Source organism: Rhagoletis zephyria, unplaced genomic scaffold, assembly GCF_001687245.7.
Source record: "Rhagoletis zephyria isolate East Lansing unplaced genomic scaffold, Rhagoletis_zephyria_1.1 Rzeph_scaffold_00191, whole genome shotgun sequence".
NCBI lineage: Eukaryota > Metazoa > Arthropoda > Insecta > Diptera > Tephritidae > Rhagoletis > Rhagoletis zephyria.
Genome location: NW_016157275.1, coordinates 65,570 through 79,881, shown reverse-complemented (window position 1 = coordinate 79,881; position 14,312 = coordinate 65,570). Strand labels below are relative to the sequence as shown.

General features: G+C 34.4%; 1 protein-coding gene across 10 annotated transcripts in view; it reads right to left on the bottom strand.

The window, feature by feature from the left end:
• Positions 1 to 14,312, bottom strand: part of LOC108358004 (CUGBP Elav-like family member 2) — a 364,101-nt gene that overhangs the window by 298,426 nt on the left and 51,363 nt on the right. For 4 of the 10 annotated variants that reach the window (XM_017609112.1, XM_017609110.1, XM_017609111.1 and 1 more), the window contains one exon: positions 4,376 to 4,914. The exons of the other annotated variants lie outside the window; for them this stretch is intronic. In XM_017609112.1, the coding sequence (XP_017464601.1) occupies positions 4,376 to 4,781 (406 nt within the window). In that variant the 5' untranslated portion in view covers positions 4,782 to 4,914. The remainder of the gene's footprint in view (positions 1 to 4,375; positions 4,915 to 14,312) is intronic. 10 annotated transcript variants of the gene reach the window in all.

Sequence of the window (14,312 nt, the reverse complement as noted above, 5' to 3'; positions counted from 1 at the left end):
TATTGTTACTAACCGCATCTTTTTTAATAAAGTTACTCTAAATTAAGAGATAATGTGCTTCGACAGTTGCATATAAGTATGGCAAACGAGAGCTTTCAGCTTGGAACTCTTTGTTAAGATTGGTAATTATGAGCAAAATATACGATAGAAATAAAGAATAGCATTTGGTTGTGCAACACATTCCTTCTGTCAGGTCTGCAGATCGCATACCGTTTACTTCGTAAAAGCAGGAAATAAAATAAAGTTTCAAACTATCCCATTGCTCAACTATTCTTAAAACAACGCTTTCTAGTGAAAGCGTGTTTGAGATGTGCCCAAGATTTTGTGGGTTTTTACCGAACAGTAGTCCTGAAATTCCTTCAGTTCATGTATCCCTTTGGACTGTGGGAAAAGAAACTATATATGTTGCGGCACAGTGTCTCAATGCTTTTCGGCAATTTTTTACAAGCGTAGCTTGAGCAAAGGTGAAGTGAGTGGCATGTGCATTTTATATAAAATAAATCGGTTTCTGCACTCAATAATGTTTTCAGCCCGCCCAAGTCTCCAGCCATAACATTGGCTCCATCAGTGGCCAAACCAATTAGGTTTCTTATGGGAATTTCATTCTTAGTAAAAAAATCTTTTATTAAATTAAAAATAGAATTTGCGTCTGCTTTGGTGAGCTCTAGCAATGCAATGAAGCGATCTTGTGCCACATGAGCGCTATCGACGTATCGAGCAACTAATACTAGGCTTTTTGTGGTAGACACATCCGTAGTCTCATCAACAATTAAGGAGAATTTCTTATTTCTTAAAGTAGATATTACTTTTTGACTTCCCTGCTTAGCTATACAATCAACTACCTGCATTGATTTTGTTCTGGCACATTTCAGCGATTTCGCTATGGAAGAGTCGGGGCAGCATTCCACCAACAGAGCAGGCAGGTAATCCATTAGCAGCAATGGGAGGTGGTGCGTAATGCAAAACATGACAAGTGCATCCTCGGCTTCTCTAACTTTCTGCTGTTGGTTTTGCTGCTCAGCGTTGTAAAATTTTTCTATTGTAAACTGCTTTTTCTGCGATTCGTAGCTTTGAATGTGGATGACGGTTTCTCTTGCGACCTGAGATGGCCGCAGTGGCTTACTAGCTGATTGAAGCAAACAAAACAAAAGGCGCCTCCATTTTTTTCTCGCAACCAGTCAAAATTTTTTAACCATTCTGCTCGGAACTTTCGTTTTTGTTGTTTGCCGCTTGCATCACTTAAAAAAAATATATATATAATCAGAAGAATTCAAAAAACATATCGGGTTGGCTTTGATATAATGCATCAATTGCTTTTTATGCAGAGTATCAGGATTTTTTTGGACGAAAATCGATGAGGATGTGGAGTGAGTGTTATTTTAAAAATTATTATCACACTATTTAGCAAATAATAGAATTTAAGTTTTTCTTAACTTTTTGTCACCAGTTTCATATACGATGTACATACATACATATGTACATATGAATGTATATCAAACGTAGAATTATCACTTTATTTCGATATAAGAGTTGGGTTCCATATGCTTCACGATTTGCAGGTTTTTACAGGAAGCTGTTCCAGGTGGCCACCTTCAATAAGGTTTATTAATGGCGAAAAAAGCTTTTCCTGCAAATCGTGAAGCATCTGGAACGCAACTATTATTAAAACCATAAGCCTCCGGCGGGCGGGGTTTTCAGTTTTGAAATGTAGTGACCCGTCTCTACTCCCCTATATATCCTCCTTTTTTCAGGGCGTGGCACATTATTCAAACAAAATATCTTAGTTACCTGCACAAAGCATCATCTCCTTTTTCACCAAAAATATCTTCGGGGAGCTGCGAATTTGTGCTACAAGAAGCTCGACTTTCGTCTGCACTGTAAAACGGCTTTGGCTTCTTGCTGATAAATCTAAAGAGTAAAAATTGGTAATACCAAAAATTGTTAGCTCATTGTTAAGTGCACTTACTTATCCCTTTTGTAATTAATTGCAAAAGCAAGAAATGCGCGCGTTCAGCTTACGTTGGCTTTTTGACGTTTGAAATTAATTGTAGCAGTTGTGTAGAAGCAAGAAATTCGCGCGTTTGGCTTTACGTTGGTTTTTTGACATTTTCCTTTTCTCTTTTCTTCATCAAGGCACATGGTTACCATGTACATTTTTAGTGAACATTTTAAGGGCAGGATTGCCAAATGTTTAAATGTACAATTGGCAAATATTTATATGCAAAATTATGTTTGAAATATATATTTTGTAACTAAAAATTTAAAAGCTTGATTCAACTTTCCGACCAAATTCTTACTTTGCCGACCAACCGACCAAATGAAAAAGAAGCGACCAGATTTGGTCGGAAAAGACCAACAGTGGCAACACTGATAGTGACCCATGTTCTACAGTGAGCTGAAAAGGCCGTCTTATTGTCCGTTGTGTTGTTGCTCAATCTAACATTTGATTTGTGTGCGAAAATCCTTGTCTTGAGTTTAGGTTTTGTTTACACCACATATACTTTGTCGCATATTAGGACCAATCGCCATTACATGAAATTTTATATATTACGTCCGATTTCTGGTATCTAGGAATAATGTCTTTGGTGTTGCTATAAATTCTCTTTAGTGTATTGCGTGTGTGAACGCTATTTTGACCTTTTCTCTGTCATATATGTTGGAATGATCCTCTCAGATATACCCGGAACATATGTATGTAGTGGATTTATATATTTTGTTCTCATCAGTGGTCTTCTCTTTAGTGGTCCTTTTGTAAAAGTTTTGAATAAGTACCCTAATTATGTACGTGGGCCATACGTTCTGTTCCAAAATTTTGTGGATAATATCCCCTAATGACAAGAGGATCAACTATAAAACGGACACAGACATTAGTGCACATGTGTATGGCAATTTGATTTTAAATTCGCAACAACATTCCTCAACGTAGGTGTTTCCTCCCCCCTTCCACAGTCAACAGTCGTTTCATTTCCCAAAAAATCTCATTATTTTGATTCCGTTGATACAATTTTTAAACATTTTTACGCAGACCTTTTAAGTAAAAGCTCCTCCATCACCTAAGGTGATTTTTTGAGAAACTTTTTTTTGGGCTAATTTTATTTATTAAAAACCGGATTTTTGGATGTTTTTCAGAGTAAATTTTAATATTTTTCCGACATATTTTGCAGAAGCCTAATGGCTTTATTCTAAAAAATAAAATAGGTTTAAAGAGCTTTATAGAGTGACATTTTCATACAAATTTTCGATTTACAAAGCACATAAAGTCTTCTTTATTTTTTATGAATTTGGGTGTTAAGTTATAACAGATTTTATAATTCCGATTTTTTTTTTGTATGCAGAGTGATGATGATTCAACAGGTTGCCTGTCCCCATACAATACATCTTTTTTCAGGAATTATGCTAAAAGCATACATTATGTCCTTATGCAAAAAAAAATAAGTATTTTATATCTCATTTATGATACATACATAAGCGTGGGAAATAGTTTTTGATAAGGTACGTTCCATGAATTATATACAATCAACAGCTGTTTACTGCATGTTTCCACACAAAAATACTATATTTTTGCCAAAAACCTAGAAAAATATATCTGAAGTCAGCATTGATTTTGCTCATATCATTCATGGACTGGTGGGACAAAACTTGTCCCATGTAACACATGTGATTCATTGGATAGGGAACGTGTTAATAAATATAAAATAAGTAAATCTAATATAAATAAAAATATTTAAAGTCGATCCAAAAATTTCGGGGGGAGTGTGGGTTTTAACCCCCAAAACCCCCATAAACTGGTCAGGGTAACCCACCAACGATTTTTGCTTCAGTTGCAGAGACTTAAGACTCTGCTATGCAATATGATAGTAGTCGAGAGTTCTAGCTTTAATTTAAGCCTAAGTGGAAGGTTCTATCATCTTTTTGCTAGAGCTTCTCGAATATTGCAAAAAACGCGATTTTTGGATATTTTGACCACGTTTTTCTCAAAATCTAAAGCTGATGAAAACTTTATACTTACAGATTCGTAATCAGCACAAAAAGGACTATCGAACACAGCTTTACATTTTAGGAAACAAAATTTGTTCCCATTTTTGTTGGCCTGTGAAAAATTGTCTTTGCTAATGTCCCATCATAGCTGAAACGCACTTGTTCAACAAGTACTTTTTAGATTGCTTAGACGCATTCGGTGGTTCAATTACTAAGGGAGGGAAAGAAGCAAATGATTTCCGCCACAAGATGCTTTTCCAGCCGACGCATGCCTCCGTGCTCTGCGCGGTGGCAGCCACTCTAACCTAACCCAACCTAAGTACAGGTACTTATTTGTGCGTGTTTATTTTCAATGTTAAATTTAGTTTTTAGCTTGTTAGCGAATTGCGTTAATTACCTGGAACTAAATATGGCGCCGTATTTGGCGGCGGCAGCCAATATGTGGACGTTATCGACGGATAGGGCTGATGGCCATTTGTGGTGTTGAAACTGTTGGGCGACGAGTTTTGCACGTTGGATTTGTGAAGTTGCATTGCTCTTGTCAATGTCAGATTGCCAGTGCCTTTCTCAATGTCCACAGGGCTGCTGGAAATGCTGCTTACGCCATCGTTGACATTTCCACTTCCGTTTCCGCTGGTGATACTGCTATTAGTGGTACCATTTGCCGCGCTACTAATGATGGGAATGGGACTGTTGCAGGTGTTTCTGATGTTAAACTCAGAGTTGGTATTAGTTCTGGGGGAGATGGGGCTGCTGTTTTGAATTGCTGGCGATGCACTTTTCAGCCTGCCTCTATTTTTCATTACGAACTTACGAAAACAAGTTGGTGTTTGTTATAATTTGCACTCAATATCTTGTATTTTTTGACACAAAAATGTTGTTGTTGCTGTTTTTTGATTAATATATTATGAAATATTCTGCAGTTCGACACAGTTCCTGAAAAAGTATTTTTTATTTGTTTATGGATGCGCTTTATCTCCCTTTATTTTTTATTTTTTCAAAATGGTATTTGCTCGCAGCAACTATTTATTAAACATTAATACTCAGATTATTTTACAATTTCCGCTAGTTAAACTTATCAGCATATTTGACTTAATAATATCATACCACTGTCTGTTCCCACTTCAGTTTAGGTATTCAGTAATTCTCGTGTTAAGCTATTTACATTCATATACACCTGTTTATATGCACATGTATTGAAACAGCTTTTGCCTTTATTTTTCACCTTTTGTTATTTTCCACAAAAACGCGTTCAAATAAATATGTATTTATAAGGTGACCAGAATTTTTTAACATTCCAGGAGGACAAATTCTCCACATTGAAAACACAAAACATTTTTTATATTTATTTTAACACATAAATAACGAATAAATTACAATTCAAAGTTTCTCTAATCATAAGTCAAACAAGTTAATAGTACACTGCGTTGCATGTTGCAAGAAAGTGCGATTTTGCTTTCATTCTCCATACTGTAAAAAACATATAACGAATTTTAACACAACACTTTTATTTTGTTTTTATTGTTAATTTTAGGCGCTTTTGTTTAACAAAACGTTTTGCAAAAACGCTTAACATTATTTATTAAAATATAATGAAAGTGTTGTGCTATAATTTTAGTCATGTTTTTTTATAGTGTTAATAATAAAAGAAATCTACGTTCTACGAAAGAGAAGAATTTTCTGACTACACTGTAGTTTAGAATTAATAAAAAGGGTTATTTTACGTATAATAAAACTTAAGTATTTTATTTATATGCATACGAATAGGTTTTATACTACATATTTTTTTATTGCTTACGATTCATTCAATAGTGTATATTGATGCAAAGTGTTAAACTATGAGCCTCAGCAGAACTAAATATAATAAGATATAAAATAAAATAAAAAAAATACTGGTTTTATTTTCTTAAAAATTTTAATATTTTTCGCAGCTTCATCGATGTTTGTTTCCTTGACGACTATAAATTAAAGGAAAATTATAAGGCGTCTGAAAAGCAAGTTTAAGTGAAAAGTCATTCATGTACTTACTTTTAATTACATTAAGTAGTGCTCCTGGCTTAGGTTTGCCGTTGATAGGTAACTGATGAAATTGGCTATTTATCAAGTCCCACATTGCAGCGCAAGGCGCAGCGTAGGCGATGTTAAAAACATTGTATGCTTAAAAGCATAGTATATCCACAGCTTTAATATTTAATTTTGTATTGTATTTTTATCCAGCAAATCCCTTTTTAAAACGTTTAAAATTAGATTATACTTTCACAGCCAACAATTAATTCCGCAATGACACGCGATACAAAAAATATGATGAAATATTAAACTGCCGGTAATTGTGTATATTGTAGGGATGTAAAAAAACATCGATGTATCGAGATCATCGATGGTCGTGGCTTCAAACATTGATGTGTGTCGATGTTTTTACGAGTCCGATGTTAAGTCAAAACATTGATGATTTGACAGACATCGAAGAGGTTTCATTACTAATTTTTAAGCATTTCATTTTGAAGGCGCTTTAACATTTTGAGCGGACGTTTGTTTCTTTAATAAATTCGTAAACTATAATTAATAAATGTTTATATATGTATAAGTAAGAAGTAGTTTACTTCGTATCGACTCGCCGACGAGCTTGCCATCAGATGAAAAGCGGGCCAAAAATATTGCCACTGATAAAACTTATACATATCTGGCAAATAAAATGGCAAATGGTAGGCACTAATTTTCCCTGTGAAGACCCGTCGTTATCTAGTCTTTCAGTGTTATAAAGGGTAATACGGCTTACCTTCGACACCGGGAATTGATTTGTTCGATCCTCCAATAACGATTGCGAATTACTCCTTTCCCAAGCGGACATTCTTAATTCGATTTTACAGTTCTATATTTCTGTGTTTTGTTTTGTTTTCTTCACTACAAAATTTATGCAAAATGTAAGTAATTGGTTTTTGTACTTATAAAAAGTGCCAGTTTTGATTTGTGAACTGGTTTCGATAAATGTCCCATAAAAATTTGAGACGGCATCGATTTGTTCGTAATTCGCTTGGTAATTGGATCTGAATTACCACCAAATGAAGTAATTCGCTCTCAAAATTTAGTGTGGAGAATTACGTAATTCCAAGGGCAATAGGAGTGTGAATTACGAATGAGAGAACAAACTACGTAATAGGCATGCATTGGGAAAGCCGTATTAAATATTATTGATTAAGGGCCAAATTCACAGTACGTATTTCACTCAGAATCGACAGTTTTCAGTACAAAAATCTTTAGTTAACTGTCGATTCTGAGTTAACTACGCACTGTGAATTTGGCCCTAAGGCTCAAAAGGCGTTTGTACTGTTCAACTTTCACAGGCGGTTAGTTGAATCAAAAGCTTACATCATTTAACTAAATGTTGAAGAACGAAATTTTTAGAAAAGTTCATCACTGCTATAAGACTTGGAAAGGAGGACAAGGAGGACATTTTTTCTCAAAAGGAGGACAGAGAAGGACAATATTTTTGAGGAGGACAAATCACGTTTGAGGAGGACAATCCTCCTCAAAGGAGGACGGTTGGTCAGCTTATTAATTTATCGAAAGCTAAAAAGTGGAATTGAGGCCGTGAGAGCAGAAGTGGCTTCACCCAATTTTTTTTTGTACTTACCTTCTTAAAATAGTCTCAAATGTGATGAATTTAATAATAAAAGTCGCTCGTTTCTTAATATTAAGATACAAAGCTACATAACGTACCATTAAATTAAAGAATACCAATTATAGCACTAGAAAATATTGTAAGAAGTTAACTACCAAAAAAAATGTGAGTTAGGCCACTTCTGCCCTCATGGCCTCAATTATCATTTTTTAATACTGTAGTATGCACACTTGGGCTTATACAAAATTATCTACATATATACTAGACTTGGCTAGTTCTTGAACTAAATGAACTAAAGAACTAGTTCATCTCAATGAACTAGTTCACTAGTTCGATATTTTCATTGAACTAAATTTGTCAGTGCTACTATTTCTCATTTTGGATCGCGATCCAAATAGATATTCTTGGTACGAACGTATGACGTAACAAGTAAGAGCAGCGCTGTCTTCGGCTATACCGAAGACTTCATACCTTTCATGAGCATCTGAAAATTTTACTTTAACAGATTACTGCATTTGAATAAATTTATGTATTCACAGCAGGCATAGATAGAGGAGATACATATATAAAAAATCATATCTAAACAATCAGAAGTATGGAAGATATACCTTATATAGCACCAATCTAAAGAGCGTGTCAGACGTGGCAATATATTTCGATGCAATAAATTTCGGAAAGGCTGTCAAATTGAGAAATCAGTTGCATGAGCAGTCACACCTTGCATGGGAAGTGTCTTTCGAAAGAGGTTTTTATTTCCGAACGGCGAATTGCAGGAGGAAATTTCTGAAATCGCTTTTTGGCTGTTCACACAGCGAATGAGTTTCTGGCAATCTTTCTCGATACTAAAATGCAACCATGGGCGGTGGGGTTGTCGTTTGTTTGCTATTTCTCTTGTAAAAGCGAGAAAATATAGGTTATAATTAACATATTTGTCGTGTAAACAATAATTTAACAATTAAGTATATTAAGCAAAATAATATATTTCAAGCATTTTTGATATTGATTCCAACGATATTTTTTATCATTTTACACAAATTCACGATCAGGGCCACACGGCAACACTCGATTAGTTTGACAGCACTTGCAGAAGAAATAAAAATTGCTAGTGCAGCACGAGCAAGTTGAAATATATTTCCGAAATCGATTTTCGCTCTTGCAGTTGCAGTCCCACCTTGCAACTTTTATTTCTGAAACTGATTTCCGAAAGGTGACAGAAAGATCTTTCTGGCTGTTCACACATCGAAATAAAATTTCTCTTTCTCAATTTGACAGCGAATTGCGTGCGAAAGACGGAAATATTGCCACGTCTGACAGGCTCTTAAGTGATTTTCACTACTGTGTGATCGGTACGTAAACCGGTAACACAATTTAATGGGTTTAGCTTCCTTCATAAAGGAGATACATATATCGCAAAAACTGGTATCTGAACAATCAGTGGTACAAGAGATTATGATTATACAACATAGATTTTTACGATTTTCTCAGTAGACTTTGTATTATTATTTAAAAAATAGCTTACGAAATTTATCAGTTTTAGCTGTCCAAATAAAGGAGTTTTACAGTAAAACCCCATACCTGAACAATCAGTTGTATGGGAGCAATAAACAGGTTATAGTGACCCGATCTTTGTTAATTTTATTGTAAACTTTCTGTTGATAATGAGTGAAAATAGGGCGAAATTTTATGTTTCGAGCTACATAGATGGAGTAGTTATAACAAAAAATCGCATATCTGAACAATCAGTTGTATGGAAGCTATATGTAAAAGTGACCCGATCTTTGTTATTTTCACTGTATATTCTGGTGTGAATGGGTGGAAGTATTGCAAAATTTCATGTTCCTAGGTGCATAAATGGAGGAGTTATAACGAAAATTCTCATAACTGAACAATCAGTTGTATGGGAGATATATGTTATAGTGACCCGATCATTGTTATTTTCACTGTAAGTATTCTGTTAGTATTGAGTGAAAACTGTGCGAATTTATATGTTTCTAGCTGTATAAATGAAGAAGTTATGGCAAAAAATCTCATATCTGAACAATTAGTTGTATGGTGGATATAGGTTGTAGCGACCCGATCTTCGCCATTTTCACTGAAAGTATTCTTTTGATAATAAGTGACAACAGTGCAAAATTTCATGTGTCTAGCTACATAAATGGAGGAGTTATAACGAAAAATCTTATATCTGAAAAATCAGTTGTATGAGAGCTATAGGTTATAGTGATCCGATCTTTGTAATTTTTATTCTAAGTTTTCTGTTGATAACGGGTAGAAGTAATACAAAATTTCATGTTCCTAGCTGCATAAATGGAGAAGTTATAACAAAGAATCTCGAATCTGAACAATCGGTTGTATGGAGGCTATAGGTTATAGCGACCCGATCTTCGCCATTTTCACTGTAAGCATGTTTTTGATAATGGATGGAAATATTGCGGAATGCCATGTTCCCAGCTGCATAAATGGAGAAGTTATAACGAAAAATCTCATATCTGAACAAACAGTTGTATGGGAGCTATATGTTATAGTGGTCCGATTCTTCCGGTTCCGACAAATGATTAATACATTATAAAAATACACCCACCTACCAAATTTGATCCGGATATCTCGAAAACTGAGAGACTAGATTCATACAAACAGACGGACAGACAGACAGACAGACAGACGGACAGACGGACATGGCTAAATCGACTCAGCTCGCCGTTCTGATCATTTAAGTATACATTTTAATGGGTCTATCTCTTCTTATTCTGGTACTTACAAACATCGGACCAAAGTTATAATACCATTTCATGCTCATGAAAGGTATAAAAACCCATCTTTTAAGATACGTTTGATAACGCTTTTGCATTGTCGCTGCTTCAGTTCCTTCCGAACGATTTTTTCGGGTGCAGGGAAAATATTAATGTTTTTGCACAGCAATATGTAAGTGTTTACATATCGTGCATACATACATACATACAAACATATTTTTATATTTCATGAATTTGTTAAAGTTTTTGTTTTATGTAGGAACTCGTTTATTTGTATTTTATTTATACGAAAACATATTTACCAAAGTTTTATTTTTGTGTGTAATATGTTAAGCTGACCAAAAGTCTTCCTTTGAGGAATATCGTCCTCCTCAAACGTGGTTTGTCCACTCAAAAATGTTGTCCTGTCCTCCTTTTGAGCAAATCCGCCTAAATCACCGTTGCGGCAAAAATGAGATTTGCTAACCCTGAACTCCAGGCATCGAGATTTATGCATAAAAATTGTAAAATCGTTATTAAAACAACAGATTCGTAAAATAATAACAAGAGAATGTACCGCCTATCAAGGCAATTCCTTCAAAGAAAACCCGTTTTTTTGCAATTAGTAGATGAGCGGTTTGCAAAAACATCGACGATATGTATGAGTTTTATCAGTGGCAAAATTTGTGTAGGGGGATTTTTATCTTGATAAAAGATTTTGTAAGAGGACTTAAAATAAGTATGTTTTGCATTGGAGCGCAAATCTGTTAAAAAAATTTTAGGAAATGTGTTATTTCACATCCAAGTACATAATCAACATGTAAGAAAGTCTAAGTTCTAAGTTCGGGCGGAGCCGAACATTAAATACCCGACGCAAGTATTAAATACATGTTTTTCACCTTTCCGAAAACTACCGCTACATGGTAACCCGGGATGGTTTTAACCCTATTTTAAACACCTTCGATAGAAGGTCAAGTTAGACATAATGAGATAAACTTATATAGTCATATGTGAGCGGTATCACGCCCATTTTCCAAAATTCTAAATAATGCTACTTGTTTTCAAGGGATTGTTGTTAGTATCAATTTTGAGTAAATTAGAGTCCTTAAATTTTGAAATATAGAAGTTTCAAGCATTTCTGAAATTTACCGTTATATGAAAAGTGGCCGCAATTTTAGTCCGATTTCAATGATTTTCAACGTTTCGCTTTTATGTAGCAAGCACAATAAACACGGCGAGTTTGGTACAAATTGGTAGAACGGTTACCTAGATACATATATGTGATCATAAGTGGGCGGTGCTACGCCCATTTTCCAAAATTTTATCATAAAGGTATTTTGTGGTAAAGAATTGTTGCAAGCATCAATTTCGAGTAAGTTAGCTTTGGTATTTATTGATTTATCGAAGATTTCGTATTTTTCTAAATTACCGTTATATGAGATGTGGGCGTGTTTATTGTCCGATTTTAAAAATAGCGATTTGGTATGATGTACCAAGGCCAACAACTGGGAGAAATTGGTGGAGCGGTTACCAAGATATACACATGTAACCATAAGTGGGCGCGGCTACGCCTATTTTCCAAAAATTTATTATACTCTTATTTTTCGTCTAAAAATCATTGTAAATATCAATCTTGAGTGAATAATCTTCAGTAGTTACTAAAATATCGCAGTTTTCGTATTTCTGAAAACTACCGTTATATGGGAGGTAGGCGGGGTTATTGTCAGATTTTGCCCATTACCATCCGTCCTACGCCCGGAAAAAGTACACGTACCAAGTTTCGTTAAGATATCTCAATTGTTACTCGAGTTATCGTGTGCACAGACGGACGGACGGACAGACAGTCACCGCTTAATCGATTTCTCTTTTCATTCTGATCATTTATGTATACATTTGTCTATATCTATCTCGATTCGTTTTGCAACAACCGTTATGTGAACAAAGTTATAATACCCTTGTGCACAAGTGCGATCGGGTATAAAAATAGCACAGGGCTGTGTGGTTTTCCCTTTAAAAAACTAATTAGCGATTTGGGTAAGTATAGGTACCACGCTACCAAAAAGATAATAAAATTTTCGTAACGAAAATTTTTCGAGAAAATTATTTTTATAATTTTGCTTAACATTGCTACTAGCTAGCGAGTACGGGTCACCAAAGCCAATATTTTGAGTAAATTGCCCTTTTTTACCACGCTACCAAAAAGATAATAAAATTTTCGTCACTCAAATTTTTCGAGAAAATTATTATTATAGTTTTTCTTAGCATTGTATCAGCGAGCTAGTACGGGTCACCAAACCCAATATTTTGATTAAATTCCCGTTTTTTTGCCCCTATCTCGTAGATAGTAAGAGCTACAGAAAAATTGCGAATGACAAACTTGTAGGCCATTCAATTTTATATAAAAAAGCTCTAGTATACCAAATCACTAACATCGATATATCTTGAGAGGTAGTGTGAAATTTTCGTTGACTATGGAGCTAAATTGTAAAAATTGTTGATCAACTTTAAAGCCCTAGATCTCAAGAAATATCGATACTAGCGATTTAGTGTTCTAAGACTTTTTTGTAGGAAATTGAATTTCCAACAAATTTGTCATTTACATTTTTTCTGTAGCTCTTGTTATTTACGGTAAAGGCGCAAAAAAACGGGAATTTAATTAAAATATTGGGGTTTGGTGACCCGTACTAGCTCGCTGGTGGGAGTTAGAGTTATGCCGCAATCGACACTGTTGTAGAGTATTAAATTCTGAACAAAATCCGTCATTGACCATAATTAGACCACGCCTTGGGCGAGCACTTAATGTTAATACTAAGGGGTCAAATTTTCAGTGAGTTTTTCCTTAGGTGTTTTCCACAAAATTTCGAGGTAGGAGTGAAAAAACAATAGTCGCAAAAAATGAGCACCCTAATGTAAGTACATGTCATCAATAAAAATAAATTACGACGTGCTGGAAAAGAACCAAGGATGTATTTTTATTTAACATACCTAGATTACGGCTGCCATAATCCTGAACCCATCGACTAAGACACTTATCATCCAAATAGAAAACGAAGATACAAGTGAATATGGTGCCAATATATTCCCTATAAGTAAAGTTGCTTTGGTTCTGATATTATAAGCAATGTAGTTTTGTGGCACAATACCTAGAGCTGAATGATTATATTATAAGAGAATTTTAATCTGAATTTTTAATTATAAAAGAACAAATTTATTTTGAGGGTGCTTCCCTGCATGCTTCCTAGAAAGGTGTTTCCTATTTACAATTTACGTGAATATACTTAAGTATATGTTTAGGTTACTTAGAATTACAAATAAGATTCAATAGGCATTGCAAGTCTAAATAAAACTATTTAATATGAATCTAAAATAAATTCCTTAAAGAAGTATGAGTTTTATAAATTAAGAAAAACTTTAAAAGAACTTCTTTAAACGGCACACATAGGGGTATTTAGCCGATTTATGTGGCCAAAATTATTTTTATGAATATTTCAACTCGAAATGTTTAGAAAAGACGTGTTTTGACATATAGAATTGTAAATGCTTAAAATCAAGTAAATATACGTTAAAATATTAACAGAGTTGCCACCTGTTAAACATATTTGTTCAATTAGTTAAATGAATTGCTGCAATATGGGTATCAATTGAAATGGGTTTGAAAAGGCTGTGTCTCTTAAGGAACCTCCCAGGGTTTAACAAATCAAATTAAACTTTAATTAAAGTAATTAATAATTCAAATATATATTACAGTATAGGTAAGAAATGGGTGTATTCGAGGTGAAATTAATACGGCAGTGTTCCTTTTTTTATGAAAGAGTATCACGTTCTACGCAAAAATTTGGGCGAACAAATCAGTTGACAATCATTGGCAAATCAAAAGCAATATACAAATTTTTACTGCGAAACTTCTGTTACATTTTAGAAAAGTTTCAGTTGAGCATCAGCAACATGTCTGCAATATTTCGGTAATTATTACGAAGCTCGAACGC